The sequence below is a fragment of the Thermobia domestica genome, chromosome 8 (genome assembly GCF_964235325.1).
Source record: "Thermobia domestica chromosome 8, izTheDome1.hap1.1, whole genome shotgun sequence".
Lineage (NCBI taxonomy): Eukaryota > Metazoa > Arthropoda > Insecta > Zygentoma > Lepismatidae > Thermobia > Thermobia domestica.
The window spans coordinates 225,168,765-225,188,766 of NC_137461.1; the positions used below are offsets into that span (position 1 = coordinate 225,168,765).

The window sequence follows — 20,002 nt, forward strand, 5'->3', positions numbered from 1 at the left end:
ACCCGAAAAAGGACTTAAAATCAAATAACTTGCAAATTAAATTTCGAATGTGCCTTATCGTCGTTGAAATTTATAGATAAATAAATATGATGATAAATGTGATAATAATATTGTGATAAAATTAAATATGATATGTATGTATAATTGTATGAATTGTAGTTTTCAAATATATGAGGTGCATTCGAAAACTCGAATGATAAACAGGTATATGTAAACGGTCCAGAATTCTTTTTCTTTTTATGAAGTTAATGAATAAAAAGAAAAGTCCGTCGGGCGCCATTATATACAACGGTACGTTGTATATTTTTATATTTTTGGGCAATAAGATTTTCTAAATATGTACTAGGTGGGCTGATTTTTACTATCTGAAGAAGAGAAAGAAATGTTTAAATAATAGGATTTTCAATGTATAAAGATTTTCAAATGCTTAAATAATGCGATTTTGGATAGCAATTGTCAATAGCAACCAGATATACAGATATAAATAAAATGAAATCAAAAACGACGGAATGAAGTGTGTGTTATTTTGATGGCTCGAATTAATTTATAAAAGAACCAGTGTTTATCGTCTTACAGTATCCACAATTATGTCGATTAACCTCCACGTTGAAAATGAAATACGCCTCGTCGCTGAACAGTATGCCCTTGGCAAACGCAGGATCCAGTTCGTGTTGTTCAGTAGCCCACATGCAGAACTCCAACCGGCGATCAGGGTCATCCTCGTTCAGTTTATGTTGCATGTGCAGCTTGTAAGGATGCCACTGATTGGCATGCAATATCCGGACAACGGAGGATTGGCTTATTGCACATGCTAGGGACATACAACAGGTACTTCGTTTAGGACTTTTCACAAACGACGCAACAACCGCCGTTGCAGTTTCTTCATTGGTGGCAGTCTTCGGTCGCCCACTACGTGCCCTATCTTGAACAGAGCCCGTCTCCCGGAATTTGGTGATGACGTGAGCCACCGTGCTGTGCGATACCGGTACTCTGTCTGGGTGCCGTCTGTTGTAGTCAGCTGCTATAGTTCGGTAGCTGCGTTCCTCTGATATAAAAATGATTTCGATCTTCTGTTCACGAGTCAGACCCATTTTAGATCACCTGGAACAAAGAGAGAACTGGGTCAGTATCAAGATAATTTCCCACCTTTGAACATTAACTTCTAAACTGTACAAGATAGAAAAAAACAACAAATTACATCACTAAATTCCTGAGCTGAAGCTAGTGTTATTTGATGTGTCATACACCCCCTTCCCATTTAAAAATATTGACTTGAATCCAAAATGACGGATTTCAAGATGGCAGCCATGAATGACATACACTTCAAAAGTTGCGGCCCCTCATCAAACCTCTGTTTCCATCATCAGTTTTTACTTTTCGCGTCGATTTTCAAACTTATGCAATTGTTCAAGGACTCCCTGTATATAACATTTTTGATTCACCCTGTATGTAACATTTTGCATGTGTGTGGACAACAAAGATCTAACAAATTGTTCACTAATTTCTACTGCTACTACTATTACTACAAATAATAATAATAATAATAATAATAATAATAATAATAATAATAATAATAATAATAATAATAATAATAATAATAATAAACTTTTTCTAAATAGGTGTTCAACATGTGCTATTTTATCTTGCAGGCAACAACTTTGCAGTTTTTCGAACGAAGGAAGGGAAAGTGTATGTGTTAGATGCTTATTGTCCGCATTTAGGTGCTAACTTGGCTGTTGGTGGATCAGTGCAGGGAAGTTGCCTTGAGTGTCCATTTCATGGATGGAGATTTTCAGGAGTTAATGGAGAATGTGTATCAATTCCTCACACAGCAAAAGGTAAGAATCAGCGACGCAATATTGTCCTCTATTTTGTTGGTGCAATTGAAATGTCTAATTTTAAACCTTGGTATGAAACCACCTTTCGTAACGCAAGCAATGGATGGACCGAAGGTATGCGTACGATGTCATAAACCCCGTACTTGCTCAGAAAACAAGCTGGGGCAGTGTGCTGTTCAACAGAATCGTCTGAAAGTATTACATGGAGAACACACAATTGCGAGTAACGTTTCTTTACTAGTTCAAACTGGAAAATTCTACATGTATAACGTAAGAAAAATTAACAGTATATCTGGATTAGGGGTGGTGAATAAACGTACCATAGGCTGTAAATTTCTGAATTTATGTCCTGGTTGTACAATATTAAAAAATGAGCTTTGAGCCAACCGAATAACAGGATTTTCTGATGAACTTAGAAACAGTGGTCGAAGTGAGACGGTATGCGGTGGTATGACATACCGCCCCTGGTTTTTCAGTAATGAGGACACCGTCTCTGGTTTTTCAGTGATCAAGACAATATTTAAATAGCCGGTATGTTGAGTCAAAATCATAGTAAAACATACTGACTCTGCTTTTTTCCAACTTCGAACATTGCTTAGAAACGCTGTTTAAGCAGACCATCCGGAAAGTGTTCAGGTAATTGCGAACAAGACAGATACATAATATCACTCTCATTTGGTGATTTTGAGCATTCACTAAGGTAAGGATGTGCGACTCGTGGGTCCAAGATGAATAGACATCGACCAAGAAGGATCGCTATCTGGAAGTGTGCTTTCGTGAGTGTACAGAATAACGAGAACATTCCTTGTATTAGATTTTCAGTTCTGATGATCAATGGCTCTTACTACAAGAATCGTAGACGACCAGAACAGTGATTGAATCGTGATGAACGTTCAGGATTATCTCCAACACCAACTGCGATTGAGTTACGCAAATCGATATCTGATGGGGCCGAATATCATTTTCATTGATATTTTGTCACAACTTGAAGAAGTTCTCGAATATTTCTTAAGCTTGAATGTACTAACCATTTATCATTCAGTATGGATGAACGTAATGTTTCTCCTGTATTATGTCCTGGGAATGGATATCTCCAAGTATGTGTACCGGTATCTGTGAACGTAACTCAACATTTACGATTCATTTTGCGATAAATCGATATAATTAAAGTAATTTCTTGTCGTACATTTAGCATTGGTTTCCATTCACAGATATGCGTACACCTACTATTTAAAGAAATCTCCAAATGAAGATTTTCTGTTTATAAGTGAGATAGTGAAACAACAAGGAATAATACTTAAAAAAAATAATATACGAACTTATCTCTGAGATATCCACTATATTGCAGTCATTACTTTAGTTTTATTCTAAAATAATATTATACCTTCAGATATTGCACTTACAAATACCTTGAATCGTAGAAACGTTCTTTTGGTTGTCATATTTTTAAAGGAACTTATATTTTGACACTGTATCACAGAGTTTCAAAGACACACTTGAATTGTACAAAAGAAATGCACATCTATAAGAGTTGCATGTATTAAGACTGGGATGAACGCATTGGTAGTGAGCAGTTAGAAAATTCAGACTGCTATCCTCTTAAAGTCGCTGCACAAACACTTCTGAAACAGTGAAACGCTTAGCTTTTGCATTAAAATTCGTCTATACATAAGAATTTATTTGCGATAAATGATTCTGTAATGACCGTGAATTGATCGAAAAATTTCGGTATCTACTTCTCTTTGAACAGTTTGTAAATAAATGAAACCAATGCCAAAGAGTGCGACCAAGTTTAACCTCAATTTCATCTCCCCATCAATTTGCCCGAATGTGAACGCAATCGATATCTTCCGGTGGCTGTGAAGGAAGCAGAGTGGTCGATACACCGTTCCTAAGATATCGCGTTCTAAAAGTGTGGGATTCCATGAGATGGTGCCAGCATCGAGATTAAGATCAACGTGGCACTTTAGTTTATGAAACTCAATCACAAACATCCTCATCGTCGGAAGCATTTTTAGTGCGAAGAGAAATGTTGGACAATCGATGGCCTTACACAATAAACTTATGGCTGTGACCGTAAGAGAAGTACCAAATAATAGTGGTCACGTGTGAACAATATCCTACTGTATGTGATCCAGACTCTGTAACGCCCCTTCCAGGTTGCATACACAGAAAGCTTCCAGTCCGACAACTATTATCATTTAAACTAATAATAATAATAATAATAATAATAATAATAATAATAATACCAATAATCATCAGACCGAATGCAATCCGATTAACGCCTAGTCGATGGGACTTTGAACCGGAAGATTTAGTTCTCCATCGTACATCCAGTCAGTGTGAAAGTGAATTATCATTCCAATATTTCCAAACAACAGTAAATCCAAAATAAATAGGAAAACAAATTATTATATACTAAATAAATGACGACAACAAAAATTCAATTTTCAATAACAATTTTATTAACAATATTGGGTTGTATATTTGCACTATTGCGTTAGAATAGTGTAAATATACTATTGAAAAAAATACAACCAAAAAATTTATATTAAAAAAATATACTATCAAAATCCCTGAGTGAATCTATAATCAAAAGTTTCTTTAATAAACTTGAATTCTAAATAGTAATAATATCAAAAAAATAATTCTTAAATGAATCTTCTATTATGCAAGAAAATACAAATGCAATACGTTAAGTTCCTCTAAATATCAATGATTCTCAATGATTCTCAATGATTCTATAAACTGTTACTTATTACCTGAATTCATAAAGATAATCAAAATTAACAATTTACAAGCGCGCATCTAAATTTCTCTCTCTTTACGAATTCTAATAAGGATTTTAATTACTGAAATATTCACTTTCAAGAAAAAAAGTTTTTATAATGTCACTTTATGTTGTAAGAAACAATGCATTTATTATATGCACTCTCAGTCTCGATTTTTAGAAAAAAGTGGAATAAAAATTTTGAATCTCAAATCTTAACTTAAACATATATTATTCAACATTTCACACAATTCATAATCAATACCCTTTTAATATCTTTCATTACTCTTTTCAATAAAGTGGAATGAGAATGTTAGAGGAAAAATTATTCGCATTCAGTTTTCTAACGGCACAATACTCTGAACTCTTCATATAAAATGAAGATTAACCATATACTGTAAAAGAATCCAAATTAAACTGGAAATATTGGAATTCTTAAGGTTTTTCAATAATTGGTCACTTTTGTCGCCCGTACTACTTAACTCCGAAAAGATGTAAAAATCTAGAAATGTTCGTAAGGGTGAAAAAATGATGGAATTGCCTTAGCAATACAACCTGAAGTGGATTTCAAATCGTACAACCTCACAAAACACAGAATAAGACAAGTCACAGTCACTACTTGTAATAAGTCAAAAATTACACTCACCTTGACTTGTTTATAGTATGGATTACCTTCTATGTGTAACGCTCACTCTCTTTTGGTAGTTAGGCTTCCGTCTGAGCTTTCTAATATTCGATTGAAATCAGATTGGTGGAAAAAACTTCAGTTTCCGAATGTTAAGTAATTCCTTACAATAATCCTTCTATGCCTTAGTTTCCGAACGAAAAAGTAAAGCAAGAAAGAATAATTTCAGGTGTTTAAGCTAACTACACCAGCTAATGCCCAATAGGGATTACTGATAATGTGATCTAAGCGGGCTTTCACTCGGCACAATAGGCCCCACAAGCACTGCCCTTTAAAACTCACTATTTCTCTGCACAGAAGTAACAAAAAAAGCAAGAATAATCTTACAAAGCAAAGAACTCACTATGCTACTATTTCACAAGGAAATAAATCACTATGAAAGAAAACTTTCACTCTACTATTCACTTTCATTACTTAGCGGCCACAAAACGAGGAAACAAAAAGAGCCCGTTTGACTTGCCACTAAGTTTGCTTGCGAGAATTGAATAGACGAGGAATAAAACATTCCTTTTTCCACTGATCAGTTCGTTATTTAACTGACATAACACCAATGTGATTTCATCGACAGTCGACGATAATACACTCTCATCACACAAACATGAATAACAACGGTGAAACAATTCTCAAAAGAGAAACCCTGCCGAAACGAAACAAAACTCCATTGACTGCACAAATCCTCTCGTTAAACCAGTACTCCGCTTTGACACTATTCCGGCTATACAATACGAACAGAGTAATCATCCGGCAATACCACTACGAAACAGAAGGGCAACCTTCCGGTTAAATAATACGAACACAAGTAAAGTAGGCACGGGACCCACTTTAGCTTGTAGATTCGGTTTTTAAAGACCACGCCCACAATTCGCGACTGCAATCTTTCCTCTAACAGTCTTACCAACTCTCTTAAACTTAAAACAGTTTCAATATTTTTTCTTCCTTCCTTCCAGCATTTTTTTACTTTTTCTTTTTTATAAAAAAGAAAACATAATATAACAATACCAATGAATCTAACACAACCCATAGTAACTCTTACAATGAAATTTGATCAACTCAATCTAATTTACATTGTTTTTCCCTTCTTTGGATTAAATTCTTCTTGTGTCGTGTCCATACTCTTCGGCCTCATTCCGCAGTCGGCCTCATTCCGAAGGCGACACGGCACATTCACCAGGCCTTTACAAAAAAAATTCTGCTCCAGAATTTTTGATAATAATGGTATCTATAAATATAGAAAATTATCATTAATATACAAAATATAAACCCATTAATGTTTCATAAATCCACACAAATAACTACTACATTATATACTATACACAGGATAAAAATTTAAATTATATACAAAACTATATACAAAAATTTCGATAATCACGGCCGTGATTAAAATATTTAAATAATTATTTACAATATTTGTAGTAGTTTTATTTTGACATTTTATTTTATACACATGCTATTTTCTATAACATTCTCCAATTTTTCGTTTCCATTTTTCGCTTCCAGCTTTTCATTTTACATTTCAATTCCTCTGGACCCGATAAATCTTTATCTTGGAGACGTGACTCCGCTTATACGAATCAGGATTATCTTTCTCGTCCGAAATTAGAACAGTATTTGGTGTCAAGAACCTCCTGACTATAAATGGTCCATTCCATTTATCACTGAGTGATTTAGCAACTTTATCTTTTAAGGAAGATTGAACATGCGCTCTAATTAGTACTTTGTCCCTACCTGGAACGCTACTGCTCTTCTTCTTTGCAGCATAAGTCTTTTCCTTCTAATCCAGTTTTTTTCCATATTGTTTATGGCATCCATCCATAAAGCTTTTGCTGACTTTCCGGCTATATCTGCTTCTGAGATGTCCCATCGATTTTCTAGTGGGGTGTAAGTAGGACGTCCTAAAAATATTTCGATAGGGCACATCTTAAGACCGGAATGCTCGCTAATATTTAGCGTATACTGTAAATCTGGTATTAGAGTCGACCATAGATGTTGCTTATCTGCAAAATAAGCACGAATAGATGACTTAAGCGTTTTTATAAAACTTTCCGCTGAGTTCGCTTCAGGGTGGTATGGACTTAATGTAATATGTTTTATCCCCAGTTCGAATAAGAATTTCTTAAAGAACTCAGAAATAAACACAGAAGCGTTATCGGTGGAAATAGCTTCTGGATAACCTAAACGACTGAAGATATTAGACATTTTGTCCATTATTAAGGCTGATGATAACGATCTCAATTTCTCTAGCACTACAAATCGGCTAGCGTTATCAACCCCAATTAATATATACCTATACCCCTTAGAGTTAGGCAATACACCAATAATGTCAAAATACCAATGCGATCCAATCCTCTTACTATATTCTTATATCAGTAACCCCATCTTTCTGTTATTCTCTTCCTTTGAAAGCTGACACCTATGACAACATCTAACATATTCAGCCACTTCCTCTTTCATATTTCCCCACGTAAATCTTTTCATTAGCTTTTTCAGAGTCCGATAGGTACCAGAATGTCCTACAAGCTTATCATCATGATAGTACTCTATCAGAACTCTACAAAGAGCCTTACGGATAAAAATCTTAAAAGGGTTGTGAACTGAATTAGTTTTCTTCATAAGTATCTTTTTGTTTAAAACAAAACCCGGAATGATGTCGCCATCTTAGAGATTTTCTAATCTCTAAATTATCGCTTTCAATTCTGGGTCTTCTCTTTGAAGAACTTCTATTGGTTCCTGAATCAGAGGCAACTTCCATCTGTGTGCTAACCTCAAGTTGCTATCAAAGGCCGCTAACCCCAAAGGTCCGTCTACTAAACTAAACTCAAATGGATCATAAACTCTTGTGAGAGTGTCAGCTATCACGTTATCTGCAGATCTAACGTGTTTGATCTTAAATGAAAACTGACATAATGTCTCAACAAGAGGGCCATACTTTAATATACGCTTTGAGTTGCTTAAAATCCAAGTCAAGGCCTTGTTATCTGTCAGAACGTCAAATTCTTTAACCAAATAGTGTTTAAATCGGGACATAGCTTTTACTAGGCTTATAAACTCTATCTCGTATATGCTTCTATGTTTGTCTGCTTCTGATAATTTTTTGCTGAAGAAACAAACAGGTTGAAGTTCCCCGTTACTGTTCTCCTGAGACAAACAAGCAGTTATGCTCTTTCCTGATCCGTCTACATTTAATACAATTCTTTTATTTAGATCTGGGGTCTTTAACACAATATTATCCACCATTATATCTTTTAATTTGTCTAGAATCCTTTGGTGTTCAGGACTCCAGACAAATTTATTCTTAGGAGATTTAAGTTCACTGAGAGGTTCCATCAGTTCCAGGAACTCAGGAGCGAATTTCGCGTAATAACTGAAAAGCCCCAAGATCTTCATAAGACCTCTCCTATTCCGTGGAGGTGGTATATTTCTAATTGCTGAAACCCTAGCCGGGTCGATTTCCATCTGATCTCCGGTAATAATGTAACCTAGATAATTTATCGTAGTCTGAAAAAACAAACATTTATCCGGAGATATAGTAACGTTATATTCTCGAAATCTTTCTAATACCTTAATTATAGTATTCTTATGTTGTTCAATCGTATCTGAAAATATTAGAACATCATCAAAAATAAGATCGTACTTCTTCCCCTTCCAAATCTCCAAGTATTTTATGCATCACTCTATTAAGAATGTTACTACCAGTTTTAATACCTACTGGGACTCTCGTAAATTGATAAAGACCCTTTGGCGTAACAATTGTAGTGATGTCACGTGAGATAGGATCAAGTACAACTTGAAAATATGCTTTCTTAAGATCAATCTTTGAATAGAATTGCTTGCCTGGTAGGCCAGCTAAACATTCTTCTATGTTCGGAGACGGGAAAGCATCATTTACTATAAGCTCATTTGCTTTAACAAAGTTCCCTACAATACGATAACTGTTGTCCTTGTTCTTCACCAAGAAACAACTACTGGCGTAGTTCGAATGGTCTACTTCAATTAATATACCCTGCCTAACTAATTCTGAAATTTGAGCATCAAATTCATTTTCTTTATTCTTAGGCACAGGGAATGGATTTTGCTTAAAAGGTTTGTTTTCGGACAGATATAATTTGCCTATACAACCCTTAATACATCCGATTCTATTCGTAATAACATCAGAGTACTCAACTCTTATCGAACCCATGAAAGAATCTATATCAGGATTCCGAAAACTCCACGATTCTCGATTAGAGTTTTTCACCTGTATGTTTTCTGGGTTTTTCACCTGCGGGAATCGATCAGAACTATTAACTGAATCACGATTAATGTCCTCCCCAATACATTTCATATTCTTCTTTAACAAGTCGTGGAATTTCTCTGATTGCTCGACGTCCACGTCAGAAGATTCCGAAGAACTAGATGGTTTATTGATCTTAACTTTCGAAGTCGCTGTAGGAACTATAACAACGTTCTTCCTTTCCTTTTCACACACAACACTACGATCGTGCTTAATCTGTTGATCATTTGCACAATCAATAATGTTTGTCGTCTTCTTTTTCATTGGCTTCTTCTTCTTCTTCTTCGATGGTTTCTGTTTCTTAATCTTGGGATCCCTCTCTGAATGGATTAAATCCTGAACAGTCTGATAACCGGTGTCACAATTCATATCTTCTTTCGAATTGTTCTTATCTTCAATGTCACCAACATTCGTCGAAATCATCGCTAAATCCACTGATGATCTACGATGTAAACCATCTTGATCACTATCCAATGACTTATGCGTGATGGAAGATGTTTCTGGACATCCCTGATCAGTATCCAACCTCCGAATCTGCTGGTCCACACTAATACTGTCTCTCGATAACTCTCCTTCAATTAAATTTCGTAGCCCAAGAAGCTGCGAAGCATCAGGAGCATTTATAGTTAATAAATGTTTTTCCAGATGTTGAAGATCGAGGTCGCACTGTACTCCCTTTTCATTTGGACGGATTGAATACGAATCTGCCCTAATAAACATTGAAGATATTCCAGAAGATTTGTTAGATAAGTTCTTCTTTAGAAACTTTACACCAGTCCCTTCTCGTTGACTAAGCTGTTCTCCAGATCTAACTCCCTTTCGGAATGATTCCACAAAATCCCTGCGATAATTAAGTCGCACACTTTTCTTTCCATTACACAGAACCAACAAATTTTTCTCGTAATCCACTAACGCTGACGTTGAACGCAGATATGGAATTCCCAACAAACAGTCGCAAGGAAGATTATCAGTTATTCTGAATACCACAGATTGAAAAAATCCGGATAAGTTAATCACCAAAGTCACCTCTTCGTCCGTAACAAAGTTAAGACCAGAAGGCGCATTGATGGTTCGTTCTTCCACCTTACGAACATGTTCTTCCACATTGCATCTTTTCACTAGATCTCGATTCACTAAGTTAAAAGTAGAGCCCCCATCAACACAAATATTTGTTAAAATATTATTAATCTTTCTAATGACGATCGTTGCCACTAATCCGTTCATCTCTGATGGGACACTATTCTTCTTATTATCTGGAGGAACAAATCGATTCCTATTAAGGTTCCCAGAAAATCTTGAAGAATCCGAACCCCTAAAACTATTCTTCATGAGGTTCGATTTTACATTAGGTAAAGTAGAATTCGGATTATTATTACCATATTCTTTCTTAATTACTGAAGAACCTAAATTCGAACAAGACATTTTCTCTTTGCCTTTGTTACTCCTCAATAATTTAACATACTCCATTTGTTCCCTATTTCGCGAAACATATTGTTCGGATATTTCTAACAATTCTTGTCTATTCGCTGGACAGTAATAATTTAGCATTCGAAATCTTTGATTTGGATTCATACCATTTAAGATTATCCCAACTAGTTGACCTTCATTCAAACCGAGTTGTAAAATATCCATAGATATCATTATTGATTTGACATAATCGTTAATTAATTCGGTCAACCCCTGTTTTCTATAAACCTTTTCACCTACTAGTGAATGCACAACTGTGTGTGTAATATATCTATGCATAATATTATCCCTAAAATAAACCCAATCAATGTTATTATTCAAAGCTGAAGTAACTTCCTTCAATATATTACCGTCACATCTAGAGAGAAGTACTGAAAGAATCATATTAAATGAATAACTAGTATCCTTAATATTTCTTGGACTTTAAATAACATCTCAAAAGTCTGAATGCTATTATTTCCAGTAATGTTCTTTATTTCTGACAGTTTATTCTCTAAATATGTTAAAGATTTATGAAAAGTAAATTTAGTCATCAGCTTATGTTCTAGATTCTGGTCTGAATATACATGATCTTGTCTATTCGTAGGAACGTTAATATCTCTATTATCTTCAGAACTATTCTGAATTCTATAATTCGAGTTATGACCATGCATTCTGCGATTAGGATTATTTAAACCCACCTTAGGAGTCGAACTCAAAACATTAGAAACTTTCTTATAATAGTTTCCAAGATTTAGATATCTATTCTGCATTCCCACTCGTTCTCCTGAGTTACTACTATCAGTATTATTTGGAATATTTCTACATAAAGGTGGTTCCAAAAAAGTTACTCTAGGATCATTTCTAATAATTTGACTATTAGATGGATTAGCCACACAACTAGCTCTATCTATTTGGTCTAGGAATTAATTCGTGCGGTTGGTACGCACACATTGAAGCTGTAGTACAAACACAAAATACATAAATGCCTTAAGAAAAATATTGTCCATCGCTAGCCACCACTTTCGCCCATCTGTCAGGCAATGTACGGATTCCGTGGCGAAAGAAGTCCTCATCCTTGGAAGCGATCCAGTCAGAGACCCATGTTTCGATATCTTCTGAAGAAGTAAACCGCTGTCCAATCAAATCGTTGTTCATGCAATCGAACAAGTAGTAGTCCGAAGGAGCAACATCTGGTGAATACGGCGGGTGGGGTAAAACTTCCCATCCGACATTTTCTAAATAGGTTTTGACCGGTTTTGAGGCATGTGGGCGAGCGTTATCATGTTGAACAATAAGTTTATCATGTCTGTTCTCCCATTCTGGTCGTGTTCTGGCCAGAGCTTGCTTCAAACGCATTAATTGTCGTCGATAACGTTCTCCATTCATAGTTTCACCCGGTTGCAGCAGCTCATAGTACACCACACCTTTCATATCCCACCATATGCACAGCATAACCTTTGCACAGTGAATATCTCGTTTTGGTTGTGATGGACCTGGTTCACCTGGTTTCACCCAGGCCTTTTTTCGTTTAGGGTTCTCGTAATGGATCCACTTCTCATCACCCGTAATAATTCGATGCAGAAACCCCTTTCTGCTCTGTCGTTGAAGCAGCAATTCGCAAATGGTTTTTCGTCTTTCAACGTCACTGTCTTTCAATTCATGTGGAACCCAATGTGACATCTTTTGAATCATTCCCATGGCTTTCAAGCGTTTGGAGACTGTAGTTTGATCAACGCCTAATGCTGCTGCAAGTTGTTCCTGCGTTTGACACGAATCCTGCTCGAGCAATGCTGTCAATTCTTCGTCTTGAAATTTTTTTGGCTGTCCAGCTCGCTCTTGGTCTGCCAAGTCGAAATCACCACTTCTAAACCGTGCAAACCACTTCTGACACGTTCGCTCAGCTAGAGCATGGTCACCATACACTTCCACCAAAATACGATGACTTTCAGTCGCACTTTTCTGCATGTTAAAGTAATGCAACAGGACACCCCGCAAAAACACTTTATCAGGCACAAATTGCGCCATGTTCACTTAACTACAAACTGGTGTTGTTGACGCTTTAATCCACTGCCCTATACTACGAACGATACGCGATGACAGGGGTTTGCAACACATGTGTGGATACACGGAACTGGGGGACGCTCCGTTCGTTGCGCCATCTCTTGTCCACCCGCACGAATTAATTCCTAGACCAAATAGATCAACTAAATTCATAATCGATTGATTATTATCAATAGGAACACTAAATGATCTGACATTAAAGCTATTAGCTAATGGAGGAGTAAGTTCCATAGTCAAATGACCAAAAGTTGAGTTTTGATCTAAACTAGGATAACCAGTAGCGTCTACTGTTAAGAAATCTGCATTCGACATATCAATACTAACGTATTCTTGTCGAGACTCCATTATATGATCAGAATTTAAATGAACAATGTTATTAAGAACAACAATACAATATAAGAATAATATACTATAACTAAACATATACTACAATTTTCTACTCTACAATAATACTAAGATGGAAATCTACACGACCAAAGCAACAACGCTGCAAGGAAAATCGAAAATGTTCAAATATTCCAATAACATTAATATATACAAAAATTTTGTAAAGGCTGGCTGAAATATTTCTATCAAAATTCACAAATTCAATAAAAATATTATTCATTCAATTCAATTAAATTAATTGAGTCACTATTATTTCCAAAAATTAATTCTATTATTAATTCTGTATTCAAAATTCCAAAAAATTTTGGTAGAATTATAATGTTGGAGGAGAAAATTTTTTCAACTTCAAAATAATTGAATTACTACAAAATTTATTCCAAAATATAATTCAATAATCAAAGAACTTATTAGAGACTGAGAATCTATTTTTAATATTAACAATAACAATAATATTCTAAACTAAATATAACAAAAAGAAAAAAATACTTCGACTTGTGTTCGTATCTTGTAACGCCCCTTCCACCTTGCATACACAAAAAGCTTCCAGTCCGACAACTATTATCATTTAAACTAATAATAATAATAATAATAATAATAATAATAACAATAATCGTCAGACCGAATGCAATCCGATTAACGCCTAGGCGATGGGACTTTGAACCGGAAGATTTAGTTCTCCATCGTACATCCAGTCAGTGTGAAAGTGAATTATCATTCCAATATTTCCAAACAACAGTAAATCCAAAATAAATAGGAAAACAAATTATTATATACTAAATAAATGACGACAACAAAAATTCAATTTTCAATAACAATTTTATTAACAATATTGGGTTGTATATTTGCACTATTGCGTTAGAATAGTGGTAATATACTATTGAAAAAAAATACAACCAAAAAAAATTATATTAAAAGAATATACTATCAAAATCCCTGAGTGAATCTGTAATCAAAAGTTTCTTTAATAAACTTGAATTCTAAATAGTAATAATATCAAAAAAATAATTCTTAAATGAATCTTCTATTATGCAAGAAAATACAAATGCAATACGTTAAGTTCCTCTAAATATCAATGATTCTCAATGATTCGCAATGATTCTATAAACTGTTACTTATTACCTGAATTCATAAAGATAATCAAAATTAACAATTTACAAGCGCGCATCTAAATTTCTCTCTCTTTACGAATTCTAATAAGGATTTTAATTACTGAAATATTCACTTTCAAGAAAAAAAGTCTTTATAATGTCACTTTATGTTGTAAGAAACAATGCATTTATTATATGCACTCTCAGTCTCGATTTTTAGAAAAAAGTGGAATAAAAATTTTGAATCTCAAATCTTAACTTAAACATATATTATTCAACATTTCATACAATTCATAATCAATACCCTTTTAATATCTTTCATTACTCTTTTCAATAAAGTGGAATGAGAATGTTAGAGGAAAAATTATTCGCATTCAGTTTTCTAACGGCACAATACTCTGAACTCTTCATATAAAATGAAGATTAACCATATACTGTAAAAGAATCCAAATTAAACTGGAAATATTGGAATTCTTAAGGTTTTTCAATAATTGGTCACTTTTGTCGCCCGTACTACTTAACTCCGAAAAGATGTAAAAATCTAGAAATGTTCGTAAGGGTGAAAAAATGATGGAATTGCCTTAGCAATACAACCTGAAGTGGATTTCAAATCGTACAACCTCACAAAACACAGAATAAGACAAGTCACAGTCACTACTTGTAATAAGTCAAAAATTACACTCACCTTGACTTGTTTATAGTATGGATTACCTTCTATGTGTAACGCTCGCTCTCTTTCGGTAGTCAGGCTTCCGTCTGAGCTTTCTGATGTTCGATTGAAATCAGATTGGTGGTAAAGAAGTCTTTTTTCGAAAGTAAAGTAATTCCTTGCAATAAACTTTGTATGCCTTAGTTTCCGAACGAAAAAGAAAAGCAAGAAAGAAATATTTCTGGTGTTTAAGCTACCCACACCAGCTAGTGCCCGATAGGAATTACTCATAAGGTGATCTAAGCGGGCTTTCACTCGGCACAGTAGGCCCCACAAGCACTGTCCTTTAAAACTCACTATTTCTCTGCACAGAAGTAACAAAAAAAGCAAGAATAAGCTTATAAAGCAAATAACACTCTGTGCTACTATTTCACAAGCATATAATTCACTATGAAAGAAAACTTTTACTCTACTATTCACTTTCATTACCTAGCGACCACAAAACGAGGAAACAAAAAGAGCCCGTTTGACTTGCCACTAAGTTTGCTTGCGAGAATTGAATAGACGAGGAATAAAACATTCCTTTTTCCACTGATCACTTCGTTATTTAACTGACATAACACCAATGTGATTTCATCGACAGTCGACGATAATACACTCTCATCACACAAACATGAATAACAACGGTGAAACAATTCTCAAAAGAGAAACCCTGCCGAAACGAAACAAAACTCCATTGACTGCACAAATCCTCTCGTTAAACCAGTACTCCGCTTTGACACTATTCCAGCTATACAATACGAACAGAGTAATCATCCGGCAATACCACTACGAAACAGAAGGGCAACCTTCCGGTTAAATAATACGAACACAAGTAAAGTAGGCACGGGACCCACTTTAGCTTGTAGATTCGGTTTTTAAAGACCACGCCCACAATTCGCGACTGCAATCTTTCCTCTAACAGTCTTACCAACTCTCTTAAACTTAAAACAGTTTCAATATTTTTTCTTCCTTCCTTCCAGCATTTTTTTATCTTTTCTTTTTTATAAAAAAGAAAACATAATATAACAATACCAATGAATCTAACACAACCCATAGTAACTCTTACAATGAAATTTGATCAACTCAATCTAATTTACATTGTTTTTCCCTTCTTTGGATTAAATTCTTCTTGTGTCGTGTCCATACTCTTCGGCCTCATTCCGCAGTCGGCCTCATTCCGAAGACGACACGGCACAACTCGCACGTATAGTATTAGGTAATGATTGCCGTTCTACTTGCCTTCGCCTTATCCGTCAGCATAAATATGTACTGTTTGATTGCGATATCTCGACTTCATTTTTGCCCTAACCTGAATATGCTCCGCAACGTCGAAGTCGCTGAACTGAATGCCAAGCCCGTCGCGCGCTGGGCTTTTATATTGCCCGATAAAGAAAACATCTTCATGGGATAGTGTGTGCTGGGCATAGTAACCCAAAGTATTGCGAAATTAGATGGGCTCAAAGTTATTTTATACAGCTCCTCTAATGACGTTTGCGGGAATCGAGTTTCGAATAGCTTACTATTGTCCTCGATGGATTAACGAGTTTAATCCGATACGGAGTTACATCTGTGACCACGTAACGTGTTAGCTTCACATTTTACATAAATACCTTCGGGCCGTGAAGAGGCGATCTACTGACATCATCTTGTGGCATTCCGCACCTTCGGAACGCGATACGGCAGGAACGGTGCATCTGACTACTCTGGTTCATTGACAGGCGTGTTCTACGCATCAGAAGCTATCGCTTGCAATCAAGTACGGGCAAATTTATGGGAATATAAAATTGGGTCTCCAGGGTAATGCTTTGTTGGTCTCACTCTTTATTTAGATATGTGGTGTTTTTACTTCAACCTAAACTATTAATATGTCCTATTTAGAATTAGGAAAATACAGATTTAAGGTTAGGGTGGGTGCCAAGATAGTTCTCACAATAGAAAATTACTATAAAAAATTAGTACATAACGGGATTTGTCCCAAAATTGAAGATGTACCCTTTCTACAACTATTTATACACATTTTCAACTAGTGAATGAAACATTTCAAATTTACAATAATCACACTTCTGCAGTTCCAGAGTTCGCAAAAGTGAAATGTTGGCCTTGTTTGGAAAGGAACAGCTTAATATTTATTTGGTATCATGCTGAGGGAAAGGAACCCTATTGGTGGCTTGAAGCAATAGATGAAGTTGAAAATGGAAATTGGAAATACAGAGGAAGAGCTGAGTTTATTGTGAACGCTCATATCCAAGTAAGTCTTCAAATTGCGAAGAAAAGTTCTTATCTAACATGATCACATAAATTAAAAAGAATATGAAGGTATTGTATAATTTCTTTTGTGGTTAGGGTCAATAGAGTCAATGTGAGTCCTTCACCTTTTTATTATGAAAACACTAGGTACAATAATGTTAACAAAAACAGCGTCTGGAGACGCAGTAGTGTCCCTTATTCCTGTGTTTTACCTTTTAAGGCGTGAGATTTTTGTGGAGAGGCCAGCAGCTCAGCCCAGCTTATCTAGGTAGGAAAGTAGGAATACTCCAGGGTCCATTGCAACCGATGAGAGTAGGTTAATTAGATGGGAATACTTCATGGCCCGAAGCAGCCGACCAAACTAGGTTAATTAGCGCCAGGGCTTTCGAAAGGAAAGGACTAAAGAAGTCATGTGCCTTTCTACAAATTAATTCCTTTATGTAATTAAGGATTTTTTTGAGAGCAGAGAATTCCGAGAGAATGGTATGTATACAAGAAATATCAAAAACTGAGTAATGAGAAGCTGAGTACTGTTTCGAAACGCACCAAATACGCTCGAGCTGACGTTTTCTCCGCGTTTTTATTACTTTCGCGTTTGTGATTAGCCATCTACATTTAAATACATGGTCAGCGTATTCCAAACGTACGCATGAGCAATAAAAACGCTTTGAAAACGCTACCAAATAGCCGGGTACTAAAGGTATACTGCTCAGAGATAGACTAACTCTGTTTGTCGAACTACCGACCGACGCTTCTTCTCACACTGTCACAACAGAGGATTCCGACCCCTATAAACCAATTATGTCTTTAGTATTTATACCAGTGCTTGGCATACTTTCTCTATTTACAATTCGGTTTGTGGGTCATCTATCTTTTCTTGGACAGATATGGAATAGATTATGAGGAAAGGAGTACGTGCACAAAATATATATTTGAAATAGAGACGAATTTTTAAAACTGTTCCACAGGGAACATATAAAATATTAAAATATATTATATTCCCTTCTGTTAGTTTCAAATTTTCCTGTAATTCCTTTTTAACGGATTACTTTAGATTTTAAAAAAATCACAAACGTCCTAATTGTTAAAGAATGGGATAAGGATGCCATGAGTGGGTCATTACAAAACTTTATTAGATACATTAGATAAGTTTCTTACCTTAAATTATATAAGAGTAAGTTGTACGAAAGATAATATAACAGTAAATAGTTACAAAATAATAGACAAAGAAAATATTAAAAAATGAAAAGCGAAATTGGTAGAAGATTCATTGTTCATTATGTTCAGACACGGATAGGGAAGCTATCTTTTCCCCAATAAAACATTAATGTTTTAGTATATGAAATCGTAGAGAATGTGTAGCACTTTGTACCTGGGTAAATTTTCAATATAACATCACTTATCCAGAATAGAGTGGACACAGATTCTATATCTGAAACACAGTTTCTTCAGCTTTCTGACGAACATATAGTTGTATCAAGTTACAATTTTAATTTAGTTTAGTGAAACAAACGCACTCAAATATTTGTTTTCTACTATTTGGATACTTTTCGCAAAGTGTCAAAGGGGTGTCGCTACACTGGTGTTATCCACTCTATGATGCAGTTCGAAATGAAATTCAATTTAGGTTTACATAGCACTGCATTCGATGCTGCACTCTGAATTTCCTTCACAGGATTTTGCAGTTCGCAGTGGGTTGCACTATACTTAATAAAGTCCTAAATAAATGACAAGGGAAATCCATGAAGGAGAGGGACATATTGACAATTCATAAGATGTGCTTCTATGTAAAGATGTGCTTATAGTTCACTTTACTAGGAGTGATGTTAGTAAACCAGAAGCACTGATACTGTGATAAAGGATTATTTGCTATGTTCACAAATGTATACTGAAAAGTTTTCGGTTGAAGTTACATACTTAAAGGTGGTAATATACTGTAGTGCGGAATCATCCAGTGGAATGAAGTACACAGTATGTACAAGGAATGTAATGCCGTATCACTGAGAAGTTTGTCTACAAGAAGATCACTGGATGCTGGAAGGCAATGATGGATCAGCTGTTTTCCCAGCTGGAAACGTAGCGTTGGTTCTAGTGAATGCTTGGCTAGTGAGTAATTCAGGAGGTCATTTTCTTTAGTCAGGAATGGGTAGACCAGCAATTGGATGTTGCTAATTATCTGCATCGGTCGGTTTCATGGCTTGGTGTAACTTACATTCAAGATTATTATCGTAGAATGTAGATTGATCGAAAAAAAAATGAAATACACATGGAGATGGGGTAAAAAGAATAAGGGTTTGTGGGGAAAATAAAAATATTTTTCGAGACATTTTGAGAATTGGAGTGGGGGAAGAAATTTTTCTCGTCTCAAGCTCATGCATTTTAGTATTTTATAAAGAGATAATATACGCTTTTACCTAATACCTTACATTCCTCTATGTGAATATGGAGTTCTTTATTGTTAATAATAAAAAGAAATTACTAGATTTACAGAAATATCTATTGATGGATTACCTAAT

At 35.3% G+C, this 20,002-nt stretch overlaps 1 protein-coding gene across 1 annotated transcript in view; it reads left to right on the forward strand.

The window, feature by feature from the left end:
* The window catches only part of LOC145691947 (cholesterol 7-desaturase nvd-like), a 115,779-nt gene that overhangs the window by 57,233 nt on the left and 38,544 nt on the right, over positions 1–20,002 (forward strand). Inside the window, exons 3-4 of the mRNA XM_081767249.1 lie at positions 1,650–1,838; positions 17,309–17,487. Coding sequence (XP_081623375.1) covers positions 1,650–1,838; positions 17,309–17,487 — 368 coding nt within the window. The remainder of the gene's footprint in view (positions 1–1,649; positions 1,839–17,308; positions 17,488–20,002) is intronic.